At 41.0% G+C, this 21,513-nt stretch overlaps 1 protein-coding gene across 1 annotated transcript in view; it reads left to right on the top strand.

The window, feature by feature from the left end:
• Positions 1-21,513, top strand: part of ARHGAP20 (Rho GTPase activating protein 20) — a 318,989-nt gene that overhangs the window by 264,434 nt on the left and 33,042 nt on the right. Inside the window, exons 10-11 of the mRNA XM_086935223.1 lie at positions 5,382-5,560; positions 12,594-12,755. Coding sequence (XP_086791349.1) covers positions 5,382-5,560; positions 12,594-12,755 — 341 coding nt within the window. The remainder of the gene's footprint in view (positions 1-5,381; positions 5,561-12,593; positions 12,756-21,513) is intronic.

Raw genomic sequence — 21,513 nt, forward strand, 5'->3', positions numbered from 1 at the left:
CCTTATGAAGAACCTACATTGAAGATTCATGATGAAGAAAGTTCAAATTAACCCTTTATGGACAATCTGGACTAACTCCTTTATGGCAAAACATTTTCAACGACTCCACCCTAAACGTATCCCAGTTATATCCCTGCAGTAAATGTAGTCCTAAATCTAATTTAAGTTCAGACTATTGACTGACTGACTGATGGTATTTGTAAAGCGCACTACTGCGAGGCGTCTTGGCGCTGGGGTAGAGATGAGATGAGATATAACACGCCTACTTTAGCGTTGGCAAAAAAGCCATGTTTTAATTTCTTTCCTGAATACCAATCTATTAGGTAGTCTTCTCAGATGTACTGGAAGAGTATTCCAGAGTTTGGATGCTAGAAAGGAGAATCTGTTTCCTCTGCAGTGTACTCTATTTATCTTCGGGATTTGTATTGTGCCAAATGTATCCCTAATCATAATCCCTTTCAGCCATTGCTCATTCAAACACGATATGTGGTTTTACTAATATCAGAAGCATACTTTCTTTTAAAAGTTTATTTTTTTTTGTCATAGAGACTTAAAACGACATTCTTCATTCTCAATTTATATCATAAATTTTTCCACAGAGGGTTTATTCATTCTGGTTTCCCCATAATCACATAGTCCCAAAAATGACCGCAATGGGAAGCGGGTGGGTATCCTGTGCGGATGGTCAAGTGTAATGTTTTTTTCATTCCACATGCCAACCTGTCCATTCGCTATTCTGTACACAATTATATTGCTGCCTCTTTAAGACCACTATCTCTGCGCATTCTGAAAATGTCCTTTTTTTATGTCATTGAGTCAGACGGGACAGTGCAGATCTGATCATGATATTGTAGACTTGGCATGCGCTTGATGTTGAACTGGACCATCCTTAATATATGGCTTCCTGGCAGAAATACCATTGTCTGAGGAGGCAGCAGAGTGGTATAGCCGTCCCCTCTTCCATTCAGTTTGTAAGCTGTGAGTGTAAAGCAGTGAGTGGATCCTCAGGTGTTCGGATACTAGCACAAGTGTGCCCAAGCCGGGGGTGAATGAAGGGTATGGTGCAGCTGCCGCCAATGCAAAGCATGCATGATTCCATCTTAAAAATGTTGAATGTAAGGATGCATAGATCATGGCAGTGTGTTGAGTTGTATGCAACAGCAGTAGTAGTAGTATATTCAATTTTACATAGAAAAGTCATAAAACCACAATTATATACAGTTAATTAAAAATAAAGTTTTCCCCTTACCAAATCCTCGCAGTAAAAAAGTATTATAAAAATACAAAATGCTTAGGACATATAACTTGAGACCAGATGTACGACCCGTTTTTGCATGCGCTAACGGGTTTGTGAACCCATTTGCACATGGAAAAAGCATATTGGGACATGTGCATAGCCTGTTTAGCGAGTCGCAATTTTTTAGCGACCCACTAAATAGGTTTTGCGACTTGCTATTTGGAAAAGGGCGTTCCCTTCCAAATAGCGAGTCTCAAAGCACTCTCAATTACCACTTGCTTCAAGTAGGTGGTAATTGAGTGGCAGTGGTCCCAGGGACCACTGCCTTCCCTTAAAAAATGAAACTGAAGCGTTTAATTTAAAAAAAAATGAAATGCACCCCGTTTTCCTTTAAGGAAAATGGGCTGCATTAAAAAAAAAAAAAAAAAATCTGCTTTAATAAAAAGCAGTCCCAGACATGGTGGTCTGCTGAGCCCAGCAGACCACCATCCCTTGGAGGGCTGGCATTCACAATGGGCTCGCAAATTGCGAGAGGCTCATTAATATTAATGGCGCTAGCAATTTGCAACCCCATTGGGAATCACAAAACAGTGTAAACACACTGTTGTGCATTTCATTTAGCGCCTCGCAAATTGTGCCAATGCGAAGCATGCATGATTCCAATTTAAAAATGTTGAATGTAAGGATGCATAGATCAGGCAGTGTGTGGAGTTGTATGCCAGAGTAGTAGTAGTAGTAGTAGTAGTAGTATCTTTATTCGATTTTACATAGAAAAATCCTAAAACCACAAATATTTAATGGTTAAAAAAAGTTTTCCCCTCACCAAATCCTCACAGTAAAATAGTATAAATGCTTAGGACATATATTTTGGGCCAGATGTGCGACCCGTTTTTGCATGCGCAAACTGGTTTGTGAACCCAATTGCAAATGGAAAAGGCATATTGGGCCATGTACATAACCTATTTAGCGAGTCGCAATTTTTTTGCGACTCACTAAATAGGTTTTGCGGCTTGCTATTTGGAAGGGGTGTTCCCTTCCAAATAGCAAGTCTCAAAACAATATACTAATGTTTTGCAAATGCAATTGCGGTCGGAAAACCCTCGCAATTGCCACCTACTTCAAGTAGGGGGTAATGCATTTGCAAGGGGGAAGGGGTCCCCAGTGGATGCCTTCCCCTTTGCAAACACATGCGAAATATTTTTTAAGGGCAGGCAGTGGTCCCAGGGACCACTGCCTTCCCTTAAAAAATGTAACAAAAACTTTTTTTTTTTTTTTTAAATGCATCCTGTTTTCCTTTAGGGAAAATAGGCTGCATTTAAAAAAATAAAATAAAAATAAGCTGCTTTATTAAAAAGCTGTCCCAGACATGGTGGTCTGCTGAGCCCAGCAGGCCACCATACCTGGGAGGGCTGGCATTCACAATGGGCTCGCAAATTGTGAGAGCCTCATTAATATTAATGAGCCTCGCAATTTGCGACCCTATTGGGAAACGCACAACAGTGTAAACGCACTGTTGTACATTTCATTTAGGCGCTAAATGAAAGGGTGGTACATCTGGCCCTTGGTCTCAGTTCACATTAACATCTTCGTGTGACTGATTGTTTTTAGAGTACATCCAGAGTCCGTATGATGGCTGTACTGTGTGGCCATATGTATTTTGGCGTTTGGTGAAGTGTCTAGTGCAAAATTCCATTAAGATGTTTGCAGTGGAGTAATACTGGAGTGTTAGTAAAATACAATTTCACCAACGGTTAAAACCTAACCATTGTACTAAAAATATTATCTGTGTTTAAAAGTATAGATACTACGATTTAAGTCCAACAAAAAAAATAAAATCCATTCATCACAGTATATTTACGTGCCACACTAACAATTGTGTACCATCCACCTCCTCAACTATCATCGCTTAACCGATGGTCGCTTTGGAAAATGAGCACAGTTTGGGGCTCAGACTTGCACGCCTAAATGGAAAATCAGCCATTTCAAATGTAGTCCTTCTCAAGGTTTACATCTTACTCCCAGAGTTCAGGGAAGGAGGATGTTCTTGGCGTCAGACACTTGGAATTTCAAGTCAGTGCTTTATCTTCTATGAACATTTTGTGAAACGACTTCCCGCCCACTCCCAAGAGGACCGCTCATTCCGGATTGATGTGTGTGCGATACACAAGTGCTAACAATCCTCGAGATATGTGAGATTAGGGTCTCTCTGCCCGCCAAGAGAGTCTACTGATGTTCCCAAGTGTGTCCGCACTCCACCTGCAGCAGCGCTTTCCATCACTGCCAGAGAGACTGAAACCTCATGTAGACCTTGGCTATATTAAGAGAGCATTTCCATCTCATTATGTCCAAAAACATAGTGGCTGGAAGTCATTAACTTATTTCTAAATCGGTCTTGCGCTATAATCTTCTTTGCGAATGATTCTGGAAGACACAAGACCCTCCGTAATCATGCAACATAGGCTTTGCCAAATGTAGACTGATGGACTTCTGTTATTGTACATCCAAGATCAATTGTTTTCTCTGATGTTGTGCCGCTTTCCTTGCCAGTACATTTTTTCTGTCTTCCCCTCCCTCCCCTCTCTCCACCCAGCCCCCTCCGTTTTTAGGTCTTTCCTATAGACCGCTTTCTTGTAAACCTCCTTTGCTTGCTTCTCATTCAGTGGCTTTCCTTTCCCTTCTTGTGGTTATCCTTCCCCTGCAGCATAACCACTTTACTATCCTTCTGATTGGATGACTTTTACCCTTTTACTTTTTCCGCTACTTATGTTCAGGGAGCTAATTTTTTGTTTTGCTTTCATCACGCCATGAGAGTGCCCTTGTTTCCATGCTCTCAATGTTACTATCCCAGACCCCAGTTTGTCCCTGGATTCCACCACACCTCCCTGTCCAGCCCAACTATCCTCCTCCACGGCTCCCAGCTCCTCCCTGCACACCACCCCTCATTGGCAGCATTGACTTGCTCTGTGTCCCTTCCCATCCTGTTTTTTCTTTAATTCTTTTTTCTTGTTTTCAGGAGGTTCCAGCAGCTTTAATAGGAATCCGAGCTGCTCCTTCCATTAAATGCTCTTTCACACACTTTTTATATAGTTTTTATATTTTTTAATATACCGCCATGTTGGAATGGTAAATAAAAGAAAACAATGTCTGCCACATCATGATTTGTGCGCTCATGTGGGGTGAAGCATGCGTAGACTTGCATCATTACGCTGGAACATGAGGTATGCATGCATGCGTGTCATCACACCGAAGACGGCTTTTGGTGCATTTTTTTGTGCCAGTACTGCGCTCTTCAGCATCGGCAACAGGCATTTGTTTCCTTAGTGCCAATGCTAACCAGCATCAGCAACCGGCATTGGCAAAACCAAAACGTTAGCTACTTCTTTTCAAAAGGGAGACTTGTTGGCTATGCCAATACTTGTTGTATTTGTGGTGTATTACGTTCTATAAGGAGGAAGCCCAGTGGCAGAACAAGTGGCCTAGAGCGAGTAGCTTCTAGCCCGCCAATATTAACCTGGAAGAGACCTTTTGCAAACGTTTTAACCCTGGTCTTTCTTTTAATTTTCCCACCCTGAATCTCCCAACAATTTGATTGAATTGAGAGGAAGGGCCAGTAGAATGCAGTTCAGAAAAAATAGGTTTTTAAGATCCATGTTCCCTTAATGTTCTTGCTTCTGCCTAGATGACCTCTGAGACTAGGGAAACAAGGGTTTAAGAGCATGTCGTGGCATGCCAGGGGTAGCAGCTGGGCCATATTGTCTCTGGAAAGGAACATGGCAATTTGATCTGGTAATGAAACCCAAAATTATTTAAAAAAATGTCAATCAGTATTACTAGAGTAATGGCTGTTAACAGTAAAACATCAAATCTATGTGCGACTTTTTTTTTTTTTGCATTGTTCCAATCAGTTCCCTCAGCAAGAACTTGGACAAAAACATGAATATGTATTTATTTATTTTATTATTATGTCTTATGAAATATGCCCGCACAAAAACAACATACATCGGGTCGTGCCTTGCCCTAAGCCAGCTGGAAAGGAACCACTGTCATTTATGAGTGTGGTTGCTGTGGCAACGGCCGCAGAGTAAGCACTGCAGCTGTGGCGAGGATACCTCTCTTCCAATAAATGTCTCACCTTTTCCCTCAGATTTGAGTCAGAAGCCATTTAAAAGGAGAAGATCCATCATAAACTGGGCCTTTTGGCGAGGGCCGGGCCCTCAGCTGGACAGCGTGCCTGTGTGCCCCACGTCTGTGCCCCCCGGGAGACTCTTCGGCCTCCCGCTCTCTGCCATCTGCGAGGACGACAGTCTGCCGAAGCCCGTCCTGGTGAGTTTAGCCGCATGTTTTCACTTCTATGGCATTGTACCACACATTACTCTCACGGATGTGTCGTGGCAAGACTTTTGTAACGAACTGTTCGGTTGTTTCATGTGTAAATCTCGAATCTCCTTCTTGTAAACAGATAAACTAAGTTTTTACTTTGATCAAGAGTATAACCAAACAGTTTTTTTTGCCCAGACTAAGCATTTTCCTTCTGTTTAGCAGTATATTCTACATTTTTCTCATGGTTGAAATGTTCATATTTTAAGTGCCAAGTGTGGGTGACAGAGATCTTTAAACATTGAAAATATACATATACATACATTTTTTTAAGTAGTCCTGAGTCTTTCCTTTTCAACTCTGAAACCTGTCATATGTTGTTCATTTACCATCACTATTTTTTACATTTCACTTTCTTTCTTGTTTTTATCCTTTTAACCCTAATGTTTACTTTAAAAACATTCCAGTGAATTTTGGGTATGTGTTTGCGAGTCCTACTGATGTATTCCTCTGTGGTGCCAGACGGATTGCAGGGTCTCAGTCCACAGCAGACCTCACCCTCTTACACTCTATGGGTTGATTCTCTGTGCCAATATGGAACTCTGAAATTGTGGTTTAAAGATGACAATAAGGCAAACATGTCAGTCTTGGGTGAATAAGATTAGTTAATCATTAGATGTATTAACCTTCCATGCTTACAACATTGAAGGGTGCTAATGGCACTGTGAATTGAGGTCTCACATCTTTTGTTTAGCGCCTGGCTACTGACAGCTTTAGTTGTCTGTTGTGAGCACTAATGTGATCACTAGAGGGACACAACATTTACCAGATGGTTACACTTTGGCATTGCCTTTATGTTCTGGCTTTGATGATGGGACAGAGGGTCCCTTACTGCACATACCACCAGTGTAGATCTGTCGGCAGCAGAAACAGCCGCTCCAGTCCTGGCAAGGTCTTCACACTGGAGGCTCTCGGCCTCGTTCGCTGCACTCATTCAACCCTCACCTAGGGTTCAGCCCAGGTAACTCCCCACAGAGCTCTTCAGAGTGCAAGCCAGACGAATTGGCTTTGCCCTTGCTTGTTTGAACATATTTTTTATTAATAACAGAGGCCATATAAAACTGAGCCAATAAGTCACTTAAGAACTTCAAATAAAGAGCTTGCCATGTTTTCAGGACTGGCGCTAAAATATTAAAGGGACCACCCCCTGATGTTTGGGTTAAATGTAACACGCCCACCAATCGCCAAATTCGAAATCCACCTCAGGAAAAATTTTTATGGAGAAAAGGAATGGAAAGTGTAGCAGGGGGAGGAGGACAAGTTTTATCAAATAGAACATATAGCACTCACCAAGGTCACGTTACCAACTCTTCCACCCACCGTGTCCCTACTCAAAGAACCCCAAGATGTAAAACTTAGTCCTTCCTGACATTACCCAAAAGAGTTTTTGAAGTTTTTTACTCGTGAAAAACATGTGTTTTGTTTGACTGCACCATTTTTAGCCGCCTGCAAGGGTTTCCCGAAAATGCTTGTAAGCCCAAAGTTAGTGCTTCTGTCTAAAACTCCAGCATCTAAACTCTCCTGGCCTGAGCTTCCACCCAAAGTCCAGGACACTCAAATCCCCTCTTATTTACTTGTAGTTTGTTTCATGGATGTGGCCATCATCAGAATAGATCTTTCAACACAACAATGACAGTACGTCCTGTAGAATAGGTTAATCTGAGAGGGCAGCCTGCAGGGCCACGTCACCAGAGAACATACAGACTATGCTGGACATTGTAAAAAGAATGGCCACATTACTTCTGTGTTGTCTTAATTGTCGGCAGTGCAGGAAACTCCTGAACCCTGATTTTAGTCATACTCAGCAGATTCTTCACCATTTCAAGCTTATTTTCCAGCATCAGTACTACTCCAGAAATGCCATGAGGTAATGACAGACTCAAATCCTCTCCTCTATCACATCCACATTCCCTTCACACTTTTTCATCCTTGTATTGAAGTGCCACCACCATGGATTTCCTCTCGAGGCACCTTGTGCTCCATGTATTAAAGCACACCTCCATTGCAGTAGCCATGGTTTATCATGTTATCCAGTTTCTTCACCATGGCGTCCGAAGCTGCCATTCCTCTTTTTGCAATTTAATCAGTTTGCCATTGACAACATTAGCACCTATCACCTTCTCAACTTCCTACCGATAATGATTCTAGGTCTGAAAAAGGTATTGCTTTCTTGCCTTGGCACTTTGCCCACAATGGCTCATAACTACAAACAACATTTGTCACTCTGCAGATGGTACCTGAAAGAAATTGGGTTTTTGATTGAGGGGTGAAAACCCTTCTCAAGAAACCACCACAATCCTGGTCATGGTTTGCCACTAAGTTAACCTGTGCTTAACTTTCTGGAAGCTTGGCACAAAAGCAGTCAGGCATAACCTAGAGGCATTGTGTTAAGTATTCAAGCACCACACAAACAAAGTGAAAACAGAACACAAGAAAAATTCCAAACCAGGAGATATACAGTTTTAAAGGTTTAGGTAGAAACAGCGCCAAGAAGCAGAAAGTGCTATATGGTTGCACTAGACTGGGACAAAGTCACAAGTTCAGGCCCACCACAATGGGCTGGTGTCCTGATACAGGGACCAAGTTAGTCCCGCTGAAAAAGTTACTTTCTCGAAATCTGGCATGCAGAGTTCAAAACTTCAGGAGTTCACAGGAGGAGCTAAACTGATGCCAGCCAAGGGTCTAGCATCTGGGGAGACACCTCTTGGAGGATCAGTTCCTCATGCCAGCAGGGCTCAGACAGATCCATTTGCAAGGCCAGTTGTAGCTGGTCAACTGGGCAGGGAGCCTCTGGAACTTGTTGTGTCCATGTAGCTCAGAACACAAGACGTCAGCCAACTGACCCTTGGAGTCACTCTGGTAGTCCTGTGTTCAAGGAGATGGCCATCTCACCTTCAAGCAGCCAGGCAGAAGCTAGAAACTCCTAGAAGGCCTCAGAAGGTGTAGGGCAGGAAAATTCCAAGTTCTATCAATGGCATTTTCAAAATTGTAATCTAACTTCTATCCACCATTAAAGAGGATTTTACATTACATTTCATTTCAGCCAAAACATGATATTTCTACCTGTTCCCAATAAAAAGGTATCACTTATTAAAAGTAATAAAGTAACCAAATGTCACCATATGGGAGAGGTAGGCATCACAGTGTAAAAAAATGAATCTGGGTGTTTTCATTACCAGGGCATGTAAAATTTAAAAGTTCTTGTCCAACTTTTTAAATACACTGTACCATGCCCAATGGGCTGTTTAGGGTCTACTTTAGGGGTGACTCATATGTATTAAAAAAAGAGGTTTAGGTCTAGAAAAATGTTTTTTTTTTAAACCTCGGCCTCTCTGCACCTTGCTACTATGTTTCCTCCCAATATCACACCTCTAGCTATTTTATCTCCCTCTCAACTTCATTCTTATTTTCCTCACCTCTCTATATTCTTTCTCTCCCCACCACATATCAGTCTACCCATGTCTTTTTTTCCCCCCATCTGTCTTTTTTCTCTACATACTCTCTCAATTTATTTTACCCTTTGGTAGCTACTTCAGGTTTCCACTTCTTCTATAGTCCTATGTTTATTCCCTCTACCTCACCTCTCTCAGTACTACCTTACCTCTTTCCCATGAAGCCTTTTCTACTGCTGCCTCTTTTCTTTAAATCCTCCCCTCTATTCCATCCCTCTCGCTGCACCTCCTTCTCTATTTCAACTCTCACTCTACTCCTCACCACTCTATACATATCTCTCTGCCTCACCTTTCTATCGTCAATGGATACACCTCTCTATCTAATTCTCTTTACCTCTGTATCAACCTCACCTCTCTCTCTAGCTCACCCTCTTTTCCTCAGTAGCAACATCACCTCTATCTATCTACTTCACCTCTGTTCACTCTAGACTTTATTTCTCTTTGGAATCTTCAGGCATCTCTCCATCTCTTTATCTCTCTCCCCTTCTGTCTCACTCCTCTTTTTACCTTACCTTCTGCCTCACTTCTCTCTTTACCTGACCTGCCTATATATATGCCGACTCATTTTGCCCCTCTCTCTAACTACCTGCTCTCTCGTCCTTGCATTGTCTGTACGTCTCACAGTACCTTTGCCTCTCTCTAACTACCAAAGCTTTCCACTTTATTTCTTTTGATTACCTCACCCTTAGTACACACTGGTAATCTTCCTCTATATATCTTCTGCTTCCTATGTCTAGCTACCCCACTATAAAACCATATCTGCCACTCTGTTGTGTATCTAGCTCTTCCTCTTTCTACCACTCTGTATCTTTGTTTATGGTTACCACTCCATTCTCTTTTTTATATCTTTCCCTACCTCATCTCTGTGTCTACCTCATCTCTAGCTGTACCTTTCTTTTGTTACATATCTTACATTATTCTGCTGTCTTACTTCTGTATCCTTAACCTGCCCACTGCCTCCTCTCATTACTCTTTTACTCAAGAGTCAGGGTTCACTGTCCAACCAGAGATGTTTAGACATAAAAAGGATATGATGGACAAGACAAAGAGAATTAAGGAAATCAATATATTTCACCTGATAGAATGGTGAAAACAGTGATTTGACTTTTACGGTTGCAGTGAGAATTGCTGATGTCAAGATGTATTATCATAGCCTTATAGCCGGCCTTAGCAGGCTATACCGACCATTAAAGGCCCACTCCAGCGTTAAAGGCCCGAGTCGAAGGGCCTTTAACACTGCGCCCAGCTACTGCGAGCTGTTAGGCTATAAGAAAATTCCGCCACTAGAGGGCAGAACATTCTAACAAATAATGCAAATGTCTCAGAGAACCTGAGGGGATTTAAATACCCTCTGGATCACTGAGGCCATTGTTCACAGCAACACATGTGAATGACAAACATTGGAATGATGGAGATCCAGGCTTTTACCTGCATTAGAAGCCCAGAGCACTCTATTGTCTTCAATGGCGCTCTCAACATTCCAATGTTCTAATTGAGATTACAAATACTCGTCAATTAAAGGTTCAACATCAGGCACAATGTGCCAAGGTCTTTGTTTAGCTTTATGCACTAGTCCATCAAACATTCACCAAGTCACTCTTATTTTGTTTTTACAGGAGCAACATATGGGGACCCAGAAGTCCTTGTAAACTTTTGCTCATCAAGACAAAAAAGCTAGATCTAAGCACAAAAAGAAATGGCTTTATCAATGCTTATTCATGCTTTTTTTTTGTTTAGTTTTACTGTCAGGCGTGGAGCAGCTTGAGCTTTGTCCTGTTTTTGTAAGCTCCTGTCTCTGAAAGTTTAACATTTAATTAGATGTTGTTTGGTATTCTATCCTGGGGATCGAATTAGTTAAATATGGGTAATTAATTCAAAATTATTCTGGTCCTACGGCACAAAATATATCTTACCCGAGGCCCTAAAAATCCTTGGGAAAGCACTGAATTTCACCACTTAGGACCCCAGATCAACGAATCTGAGAAAATGGGACTAAAAGCTGGAACTCAGGATAGAGTGGCCATTAGCCTTGCTCCAGTCATCTTGTGTTCAGTGCCTAAATCTGCTACCTTCAAAGGCTGAAAAAGTGTATTATGTCTGAAAAAGGTTTAAGCATGTGCTAGTCCCACATACAATCCACCTGCTCGATGCCTTGGTATATTTTATTGCTTTACCTGTAAATAATGAGCGAAGCTTGTTCTTCATATGGCTGTAACTTTTCAGCTGTCAATACTAGAAGCAGACAAATGCAGACAGCCAAGGCTGTGTTTGGGCATGCGATCTGGGAGGCTCCCTCTTGTCTCTCTTTATAAATGTCAACTCAAAACCCAGGGAGGGGAAAAGTTGTTAAAGGGAAAAATCAGTTTTGGTTTTTATCGTGGGTAAATTCTGAGTTCAAGAATCTTTGTAATCCGCATGCAGGTTTAACTATGAAATGTACGCATTTGAATAGCCCCTGTAACCCTCACAAAAGCAAAACCACGATTTTCATTTTAATAAACTTGAGGACGGCGCTGTAAAAAATATGTTCATTCGAACTATATCCAGGGCTCTAAGCGTTAGGAGTCAAATAAACGTATACATTTGATTTTGCTAATTGAATAAATATATTTATTAGGAAGTGTTCAGCATGGCATATACTGCACTGTCATATAATTCTCAAGGCAACATCACAAATCTAGTGATTAGTGCTTCAGTGGCTCAAGAGAATCTTCAAGTGCTTGCACAAACCTCTTACTTGCAGGACCCTCTGCCCGCAGACAGAGGTTTTTCAGGAGTCTGTTAACGAATATCCGTCTTTGCCTTTAATTAGACTGGACCTCTATCCAGCCCTATTATGAAGGAGTCTCATGTAGTTTGATCTTTGAAGGCTGGCACAGGTTTTTAGGATTAGGTGGAGAAAAGCCCACACTCTGCACGTTTTTCTTGCTGGAAATATTATGGCTTTTGTGCCTCTGATCCTAAAACACGAGATTGCTACGAGGTCAGTTATCCTCGAAATCATAATTCTTATTAACACTTATCCCTGTACGCGTTCTGCTGAAATACTGCGTAGAGAGAAATTTGAGCACATGTCTTGGAACCTCTCATGTAGAGTTTGTCTGTCACAAACCATATCCTCATACCGCTTTTTCCACTTTCCCTCTTTTTCAAATTTGTCTAATTTTAATCTTATCTGCCCCTTTAACACCCAAGATTCCAGACAATCGTTTACTCGCCCTTCTCATAGTCTCTCGAAATGTTGCCTTCTCCTTCCATCACCACCAAGCTGATTTGCTCCAGGGATGGCTTGCATGCTTCTGAAGCATGGATCCTACAGCAGGCCTCGGAATGAGGTGCTTGAGTGAGGACCCTATGAACGTGTCCTGTATCTTCAGACTAGGACTAACACACCTTGAAATGAAGCACCATTGCATTGTATTTGGACAGCATATACGCCATGCCCCTACAGTGCTGTACATGTAATCTATACCCTTGATGTCAGTGGAATTATTTTTTAAGCAATGTTTCCTGGGTTTTCTTTGCAGGACATGCTGATCTCCCTTTATCAAGCGGGCCCTTTCACCAAGGGAATTTTCAGGCGCTCTGCAAATGCCAAAGCCTGCAGAGAACTCAAGGATAAGCTGGATTCCGAAGCCGACGTGCACTTAGACTGTGAATCGATTTTTGCAACTGCATCAGTACTGAAGGTACGCAAGTAGTATAACCTCCTTATTTCCCAGTATCAACATAACCTCTTGCAAGATGTCACCAATTTCAGGAGTATTGTGCCTGCACAAAGTAGTTTTTGTTGACACCTCTTCTTGTTTTTGTATTAGGAGCTATGTGTGTCCGTTTTCTAGGTCAAGCATAGTAGATGATGCATGTGTTTGCTGCAAGACGCATTGTGGCTTACTAAGAACATAGAGGGACTTGGAGCCAGCCATTGACTGGCTCCATTTCCTCTCTCATTTGAATGTTTCTTACTCATGTTCCAGTTTGTATATCTTGTGTTTGTCCCTCCATCTGAGCATTACCTCTTTGCAATCTCTTTAATTGACTGTGATCTTTGCTTCCACTACTTGCTTTACAAGCACAACATTTTTCTTTTGTGTTAAGCAGTCCAAGAGTGTGCGTGTACTTTCGAGCCATTTCCCTTGTATAAAAAACAAAAAGGACCTGCGCCCATAGGCACGCATATAAATGGTACACATGCCTACAAAAGGATTTGGGACGCCACATTAAGGGCTTTTAAAAAAAAAGCTTTAGTCATGTAGCTAAAAACTATTGGCAAAGCCAATCGGTCACAAAAGCAAGACCTATTCGCTTTGCCAGTTCATGCTGTTAATAGTGGTGTGCTCACAATTATAATGGTGCTAGAAATCTTTATTTTTAACATGTATGCTGCTGCAGCGTTTGGGCCAACCCTATTATCATTTTGTCTTTTGATGCACCTTTCTTTCCAAATGAGAGGTGAGGGGAGTTATTATTAATTCCAATTAACCATGTAACCCATTTGGCTACACAATAAGGACCAGTAATCATTGACTAGAGTTCAGAAGGTTTATTACGAATTTGCAATCCAGGTAAGGTACACAAATCTCAGCACCATGCTATAAAGATACAGAATAACAATTCGAGTAACTGAGCTGGAAGGACGAGATGACGCTCCCTGCGTGGATATTGCTGTGTTGCTTAAAGGAAACAATACCAAACTAAACTGCTTATGATTATTCTCAGAGGTGATTATTGTGCACTGTTACTTTTCCTTTCCCTCCTTTTTCCTTTTGGTTTCCTTTCCTTGAATAAAAAGATTATTTTAAAAAAAAGTTTAGGAGTACCATTGTTAAGCAAACAATAAGTGACATTAAGCAAACAAGAAGTTCAGTCACAGCAATACAAAAGATCAGCATTAAAATCTGGTGCTCAGAGAAGAGTTTCTGGTCCTCTCTTCTATACTTGGGTAAATCTAGAATGGTCTAAGAGAATGGTTCATTAGTCTAAGGAATTTCAAAATTCATGAAACTGAAGAAAAATCATAAAGTATGTGAATGAAAGAAGGTGCCAGCATTGCAGAAGCCACTTCTTGGGGTATGGGAATTCTGAGTGTTAGCCTAAGCCACACTCAGCAAGAATAAAAGGGAATAAGCCACACTCAGCAAGAATAAAAGGGAATAAGCCACACTCAGCAAGAATAAAAGGGAATAAGCATAGAGGTCTGAGCCTCTCAAAGTCCAAAGAAAAGGCTGTTCATGTTCCTTCATCAAGGTTTTCTTCTCAGTCTCACTCTCTCTATTGCTAATACACTGTTGTATCTAGTCTCAAACTACGATGTGTTGTGTGAACGCATCTGCAAGGTAAAAGTCATGTAAGCAGAAATGAAAACAGCATTTTATGCAGAATTAAAAACAGGCCTAGTAAGGGCTGGTTTAAAATATTCAATGGCGCACATTTAATATGTGCATGCAGGTTTAAACCCAAATTAATATACCTAGTCAGTGCATTAAATTCACATTGCATGTGGCATACAGGAATGTTTTAATAATTATGTGTAAGTATGGCTAAGAACTACATTTTGTATGAAATATATGTGTAAGATTAGTGCGCACATTACATAAATCTATTATTTTTTCCAGAGTAAACCTCATTTAAATAGGAGAGTATGGTTTATTCATCAAGTCATCAGACTGTCTCATTTAATACTGTAAAGGCACACAGTGTTATGAATAAATTCCCTATTTCTACAGTGAATGAACTTCAATAATGAGGTCAAGTGCAACATATCATATTATTTTTGTCCCATAGGAAACATGTACTAATTGCATGTTTAAGTTATGTATTTGGGACGTGTAAAGGTGGTGTAAAAATTACACTGTACCAATCCCACCCCCCCCCTTTGATGGTGAATCAACCCATCACTGTATTCCTTTCTACACTAATCCTGTATTCCTGCTGCTCTTAACGTGGGATTTGTCAGCATTGCTTACCCAGGGGGATTACAGCTGTTGAGCAAATTAAATCATTTACCAGATGAATAAAGTATAGATATACATAAAAAAGCAAAACTGAAAAGGTTTAAATGCACTGTAAATGTGAAGGAATTTAAAATTGGAGGCATCCTTATATTGATTCGTAAGAGCCGCATAAATACATGAAATCAAAAAATGTATGGACATTTTGTGCCACTTGAGAGAACTACCTTGTGTGCGCATGTGCAACTTGTGAAAGGGCAGAATGCCAACACTCACAGCGAAGCACGTGAGTGACAGAAGTACCGGTACGTGCTGACAAAAAGAGAATGTGCTTTAAGAGAAAAAAAGACGAAGCAATATTGTAGAGTCTTTTATAAATAAATCTACATATTGAAAAGCTCCAATCTTCCCATTAAAGATGAGCTTCAGATATTTTTGTTGTTGTTTTTTTTGTTTTGTTTGTGAATTAAAATAAATAGGTTGAAATTTGTGTATATTTATTTCTGTATTTTTGTGTATTCATATGAGATTCAAGTTGTAAAAGTTGCTCAAGCCGAAGTCCGTGGTTTCCAGTTGTATTTCACTGGGGTTCCATAGAAGGCAAAAGTTGAACAATTGCTGTTTAGTTCCAAATGGGTTCATCTTCCAATGCCACTTCACTCCTACTTACACTCGGATATATGATGATACAACGCATGTTATTACAATGCATGCTTTTACATCGCATTTTTTACAACGCAAGAACTTTTACAACGCATGTATTTACAACGCATGTTTTTACAACGCAGGTACCTTTACAACGCATACCATTACAAAGTAAGTATTGATAAATATATATTAATTTTATAATCGTAAAATAATTGAAAAAAATATAATTTAATGTAATTTATTTTAAATTTAATTTTAATTTATTTTTACCCTGTACCCCTGTACCCCAAAACTGACCCTCAACCCCAAAAATACCCCTTTACCCAAAAACCCAAAACTGACCCTCAACCCCAAAAATACCCCTTTACCCAAAAACTAAAAACTGACCCTGAACCCCAAAAATACCCCTTTACCCAAAAACTAAAAACTGACCCTGAACCCCAAAAATACCCTTTACCCAAAAACTAAAAACTGACCCTGAACCCCAAAAATACCCCTTTACCAAAAACTAAAAACTGACCCTGAACCCTAAAAATACCCCTTTACCCAAAAACTAAAAACTGACCCTGAACCCCAAAAATACCCCTTTACCCAAAAACTAAAAACTGACCCTGAACCCTAAAAATACCCCTTTACCCAAAAACCCCAAACTGACCCTGAACCCTAAAAATACCCCTTTACCCCAAACATATAACATTTAAAATATAATTATATACTTACCAATACTTACGTTGTAATGGTATGCGTTGTAAAGGTACCTGCGTTGTAAAAACATGCGTTGTAAATACATGCGTTGTAAAAGTTTTTGCGTTGTAAAAGTTCCGTTGTAATGGTATGTCGTTGTAAAAGTTGCGTTGTAAGTGATGTTTCCCCTTACACTCATCTGTTACTCCCTACGGATTCATCTATGCTCCATTATATTTTCAACATAGACGTACCTTTTACGTGCCCATCCACCAATCTTTCTTCCCAGCACACCCTTTGCTTTTACATTCAAATACCTGTCCCCAACATTTTGTCAGAATATATAATATTATTCCTGTATTTTCTACATGCTTCAATTATTCTGTATTCAACACATATCTTTGTTTTCAGATCATTACCCATAGAAGCCTAGAACAATACTGTGCTATTACGGTTATAAAGTTTCTCATTTGAAAGCTAAAGAGCGGTTTGAAGACCTCACCACATGAGAAATTGCCTTTAAATATAAAAAAATAAAATCACGCTAGATAGTCTATTCTCACAGGGCTCTAGCAAATATATTACCTCTGGCAAAAAAAGTAAATGTATTCACAGTTGTAGTTTGGGTGACTTATTGTACTGTCAAAAGTAAAGCAATAAATAATTGTATTTACAAAACGGTATAAACAATTGTGGTTTACAAACCCAGGCAAATTAGTTGCGTTATAGTTAAATAGTTTTTCTTCTTTTTGTGATCTTTCTCCCATTTTATGTCACTTCTCAACGAAAATGCCACGTTAAGCTCTTTCAACTGCACCTCTGTATGCCTGCTGCGCTTTTTATTTTTTCTCTATGGAATTCTTTTTTGTCAACTGTATTCCTTTTCCAACATCTCTCTCCCCCTTTTTTTAACATCTCTTGGTTATCTTTTTAACATCTTAATTCCTTTTTATAATCGATCAGTGCCACATTTAGCATATCTTTGTCCTTTTGTATTTTTCCTTCATGTATGCCTTTCTTGCGGTCACATTTGTTTTAACTTATACCCTTTATGTGCTCTCACTTACTCTGACATATCCAAGGTTCTCCCTGTCTTACCTGCTTTAAGTTCTGGCTTTGTGCTGCACCTGTCACTGGTTTCTTTCCATGAACCGCTAGTAGTACTGCTTTTTATTTCCATATGACCTGCTCCCTTCAGGTCTCTGTCTATGACTTTTCAAATGTTACCCTGTCCTTCTTTATTGTATCATTCTGATTTTTCTATGTCCTTCACAAAGTTTTCCCTCTAGTTCTCTGTACCTTTCTTTGGATCCTTAATATCTCTATTGAAGCTGTTAGAACTAAATCTGCATCAAACAGTTACATAGCGTGTGAACAGCACCCTTTTTAGGTCTGGCCTATTGCTATGCAGTCTTTATGGACTAAGCTTTGGCTGAACCCATAGTATGCTCATGGCAGCAAGATCGGGTTCACCGTATGACCCGTGTCTGGAGGCAGTAGATAAACTAGATGCAGAACCAGTGACTCTCGCTCTTATGCCTATTTTTAATGCCATGATTGAAACGGGACACTTCCCTAAATCTTGGAAGGTTGTTTAAATCTCACCTCTTCTAAAAAGGTCCAGCCTTGATCCAAAGGACCCAAACCGTTTCAGTCCAATCTCGCGGCTTCCACTCCCTCCAAAAATAATTGAAAGAGTGATTAACTGGCAACTTAGTGCCTTCCTTCGAGAGACCCAAGCCGTGGACCCTACTCAGTTTGGCTTTAGGAAGGGCCATAGCATGGAGTCAGCTCTCATTAAGGCTACTGAAGAGATTAGAAGAGCTGTGGCTCAAGGTGGAAAGGCCGCCTTGATCCTGCTGGTTCTGTCCGCAGCCTTTGATACGGTCCATCATGCTTTATTGATGGACCGTTTAAGGGCATGTGGGATTATTCAGGGATTCTGCTCAGGCACAGAACTGTGCACAGAGACTCAGGACCTCAGTGAATTAGGTGTGCCAAAAACTAACCTTAGTACGCAAAATCCCCTACCAGACTAGCATCAGTGTCTCATTAGCTCTTCGTCCTATAGCAAAGTAACCAATGATTAGACAACCCAGAACATGCGTCTATGGTTTACTCAGGTAAGGTGGGAAACATGACCACTCTTGCGTTCTACTCTCATACCAGTCCAGAACAGGGAGTAAAGGGAGGCACGAGCAAGTTTAAAATGTTTATATTAACGCCGTGATCTCAGGTGCAGCATCTTAGCTAATACAAGCAGACATATGATAAGAAATAAGATTGAAAGCAGTTATCATTCCATAAAATACAAAGGGAGTAAGCATGTTATAATGCTAAATTGAAGCAGGTTAAATATATACCTATATTTAACCCTCCCTTTCTGGTAGGTTATTTTATAACTAAAGAAGTTCTCTTAGGCTTGCATAGGGGACCCCATACCTCAAAGATTAGCAGGAGTGAATCACATCGAGTTCTCCACAACCTCTCCGCATTCGAATGTTCTCCACAAGCTCTCAGCATTCGAATGTTCTCCAAATGTGTTCAATCATGCCTACGCAGTGCATTGTTAAAGGCGTCCGTATCGCCACAGCTGCATATATGTTATGGCTAGAACGTGCTCTGATCAGTTCAAACCACAGCTACAGTGTTGATATAACCTTGAAGGCCTCGGCACTCACTGTTCACACTAAGCTTATGCAACAAGTCTAGCAATGTAGAAAAACAAGTTATTCTCATGTGAAGCAAAACACTCAACCGAACTCTAAACAATAGCTAATGTGTGTGCCATGTGCAAAAGAAAGCAAAAGGTAAAATGGTGTTTACACTTCGAATAAGCCCATGCTATCTTAACACTGTATGAATGCAAGACTCAGCCCAACTACAGGATCCAGGAGAAAACCTGGAAACTTTTACAATCATTCCTAACGGACAGGGTACAAATTGTACCAATGGAAGATTACCACTCAAAGCCTTTTAAGTTTCCCTGTGGAGTTCCGCATGGGTCTTCGTTGAGCCCAACATTATTTAATGTATATGTTGCATCTTTGGCTCCTATCATTAGTGAATTTGGCTTTGGTCTCATCTCCTACGTGGATGATACCCAAATTGTGGTGTCTCTGCTTCCAGGCCAGGAGAAGGGCCTTGAGAAACGTTTCCATGATTGTATGTTATCGGTAGGCGGCTATATGGTGGAAAATTGCCTAAACCTCAATTCAGGCAAGATGGAGGTGATACTGTTTGGAAATTAAGCCAATTTTTGGAATCCAAACTGGTGGCCGTCTTCCATGGGCTCTCTTCCCACTCCTATAAAAAGAGTGAGAAACCTTGGGGTAATTGTGGATGATAGTCTGACTTTTGACGATCAAGTCAATGCAGTCTCATCTTCCACAGCGTATGTACACAAAACAGTTAAAAAAAATACTACCTTATTGTCCATCTGATAGACGGCAAACAGTTGTTACCACACTGGTCTTATCCAGACTGGATTACTGTAACGGTCTGTATCTGAACCGCCAGGAACGTTGTATGATTAAACTCCCAAGGCTGCAAAACGCAGCGGTCAGGTTACTTACGGGTACCCTCTAAGTATTATTCAATTTCCAAGGGGATCAAAAAACTGCAGTGGCTGCCGGTAAGGAATTGGGTCTGTTTTAACTCGATGTGTACCATATTTAAGGCAATTCATGGATTAGGACCTGTGTACCTACAACAACAATTTAAATGGTATATACCTAAAAGACATCTTCATTCCCTTGGGGCTAGGTTGGTGACCATTCCAGTTACAAAAAAGGCGACTTGGGGAGGCCGAGGATTCACCTTTGGGGCAGCTAAAGCCTGGAATTACCTCCTATTTCACTTGAGAAATGCCATGGATCTTTTAGACTTTAGGAGAGGTCTGAAGACCTGGCTTTTTGACATTCTCTGCCAGATTAATCATGGTCCCGATTTGCGAGTCCTTAAAAGCGATTATTAAGGAATCGCTGTTAAGGACTCGCAAAACGGGATTCATGTAGGAATCGCAATTGAATTTGCGATTCCTACTGATTCCTTATTTGCGATTAGCTAATTGCTAATCGCAAATAAGGAATAACTCTCCATTCATTCCTATGGGCCTACTGGCCCATAGGAATGAATGGGGAGTTATTCCTTATTTGCGATTAGCAATTAGCTAATCGCAAATAAGGAAGCGATTTCAAGGGTGACGGGGGTGTCCAAAGGACACCCTGTAGCACCCCTGAAATGCAATCTACATTGGTATTGCGCACACATGTCCAAAGGACATGTGCGTGTGTAACATGCAACTTAGAAAAATGCTTTTAAATGCATTTTTATAAGTTTTCGCGATTTACCACGAGGTTTGACCTCGCGGTAAATAGCAGCCCAAAATTGCGATTTCGCAATTTTAAAATGGTTCATGAATTGCATTTAAGGAATCTCAAATAGAGATTCCTTAAATGTAATTCCTCGCAATTTAGCGAATTCGCAATTACCAATTTTTGCATTTGGGATGATGAATCCCAAATGCAAAAATTGCGCTCGCAAACGGCCAGATTCTCAGAATCTGGCCCTTTGCGAGCGCGATTAAGCTCTACCCTTCTGGCAGGCTTCCTAGGAGAAGGCTAACGCGATTCAGGCGTTAGTACAGCTCGTTTTTATCTACTTTTAATAATGTTGTGCTAAACAGTAATTTGTCTGTGTTTTTATTTTACTTACTGGCATTGAGGAAAATAGGACTCTGATTGATTTGATAATCGCCTAAACACTTCCTTTCACTTTATCCTCACCTCCCCGGTCCACCACGAGCTTGCTCGATTGTTGTGGAGGGAGGCGGCTTGCTACTTTTCACTTTCCCACACTTCCGCCTGGGACACGGATGAGCGGTCTAGCGCCAACACGCTCCTCCTCCCATAAAACGGATGTGCTGGCCGTCGCGCAGCGGACGTGCGCAGCGGGCGCGCCGATGGCGCGCCGAAGGCAAGCCCGTCTGCGCCCGTCCGCGCCAGGCCGGGTCAGGGGGCAGGTCACTATGCTCGCACCTTATCATATACACCCAACCAACTGTTAGCGCTTCGCAGCAACTACGAGCTAAGCACCGCCCAGCAACACCAACTTGAACACCTCGGGCTTTTGACCCCGGTGCACACCTTAGCTGCCCCTGATA

This window comes from Lissotriton vulgaris, chromosome 8 (genome assembly GCF_964263255.1).
Source record: "Lissotriton vulgaris chromosome 8, aLisVul1.2, whole genome shotgun sequence".
Taxonomy (NCBI): Eukaryota; Metazoa; Chordata; class Amphibia; order Caudata; family Salamandridae; genus Lissotriton; species Lissotriton vulgaris.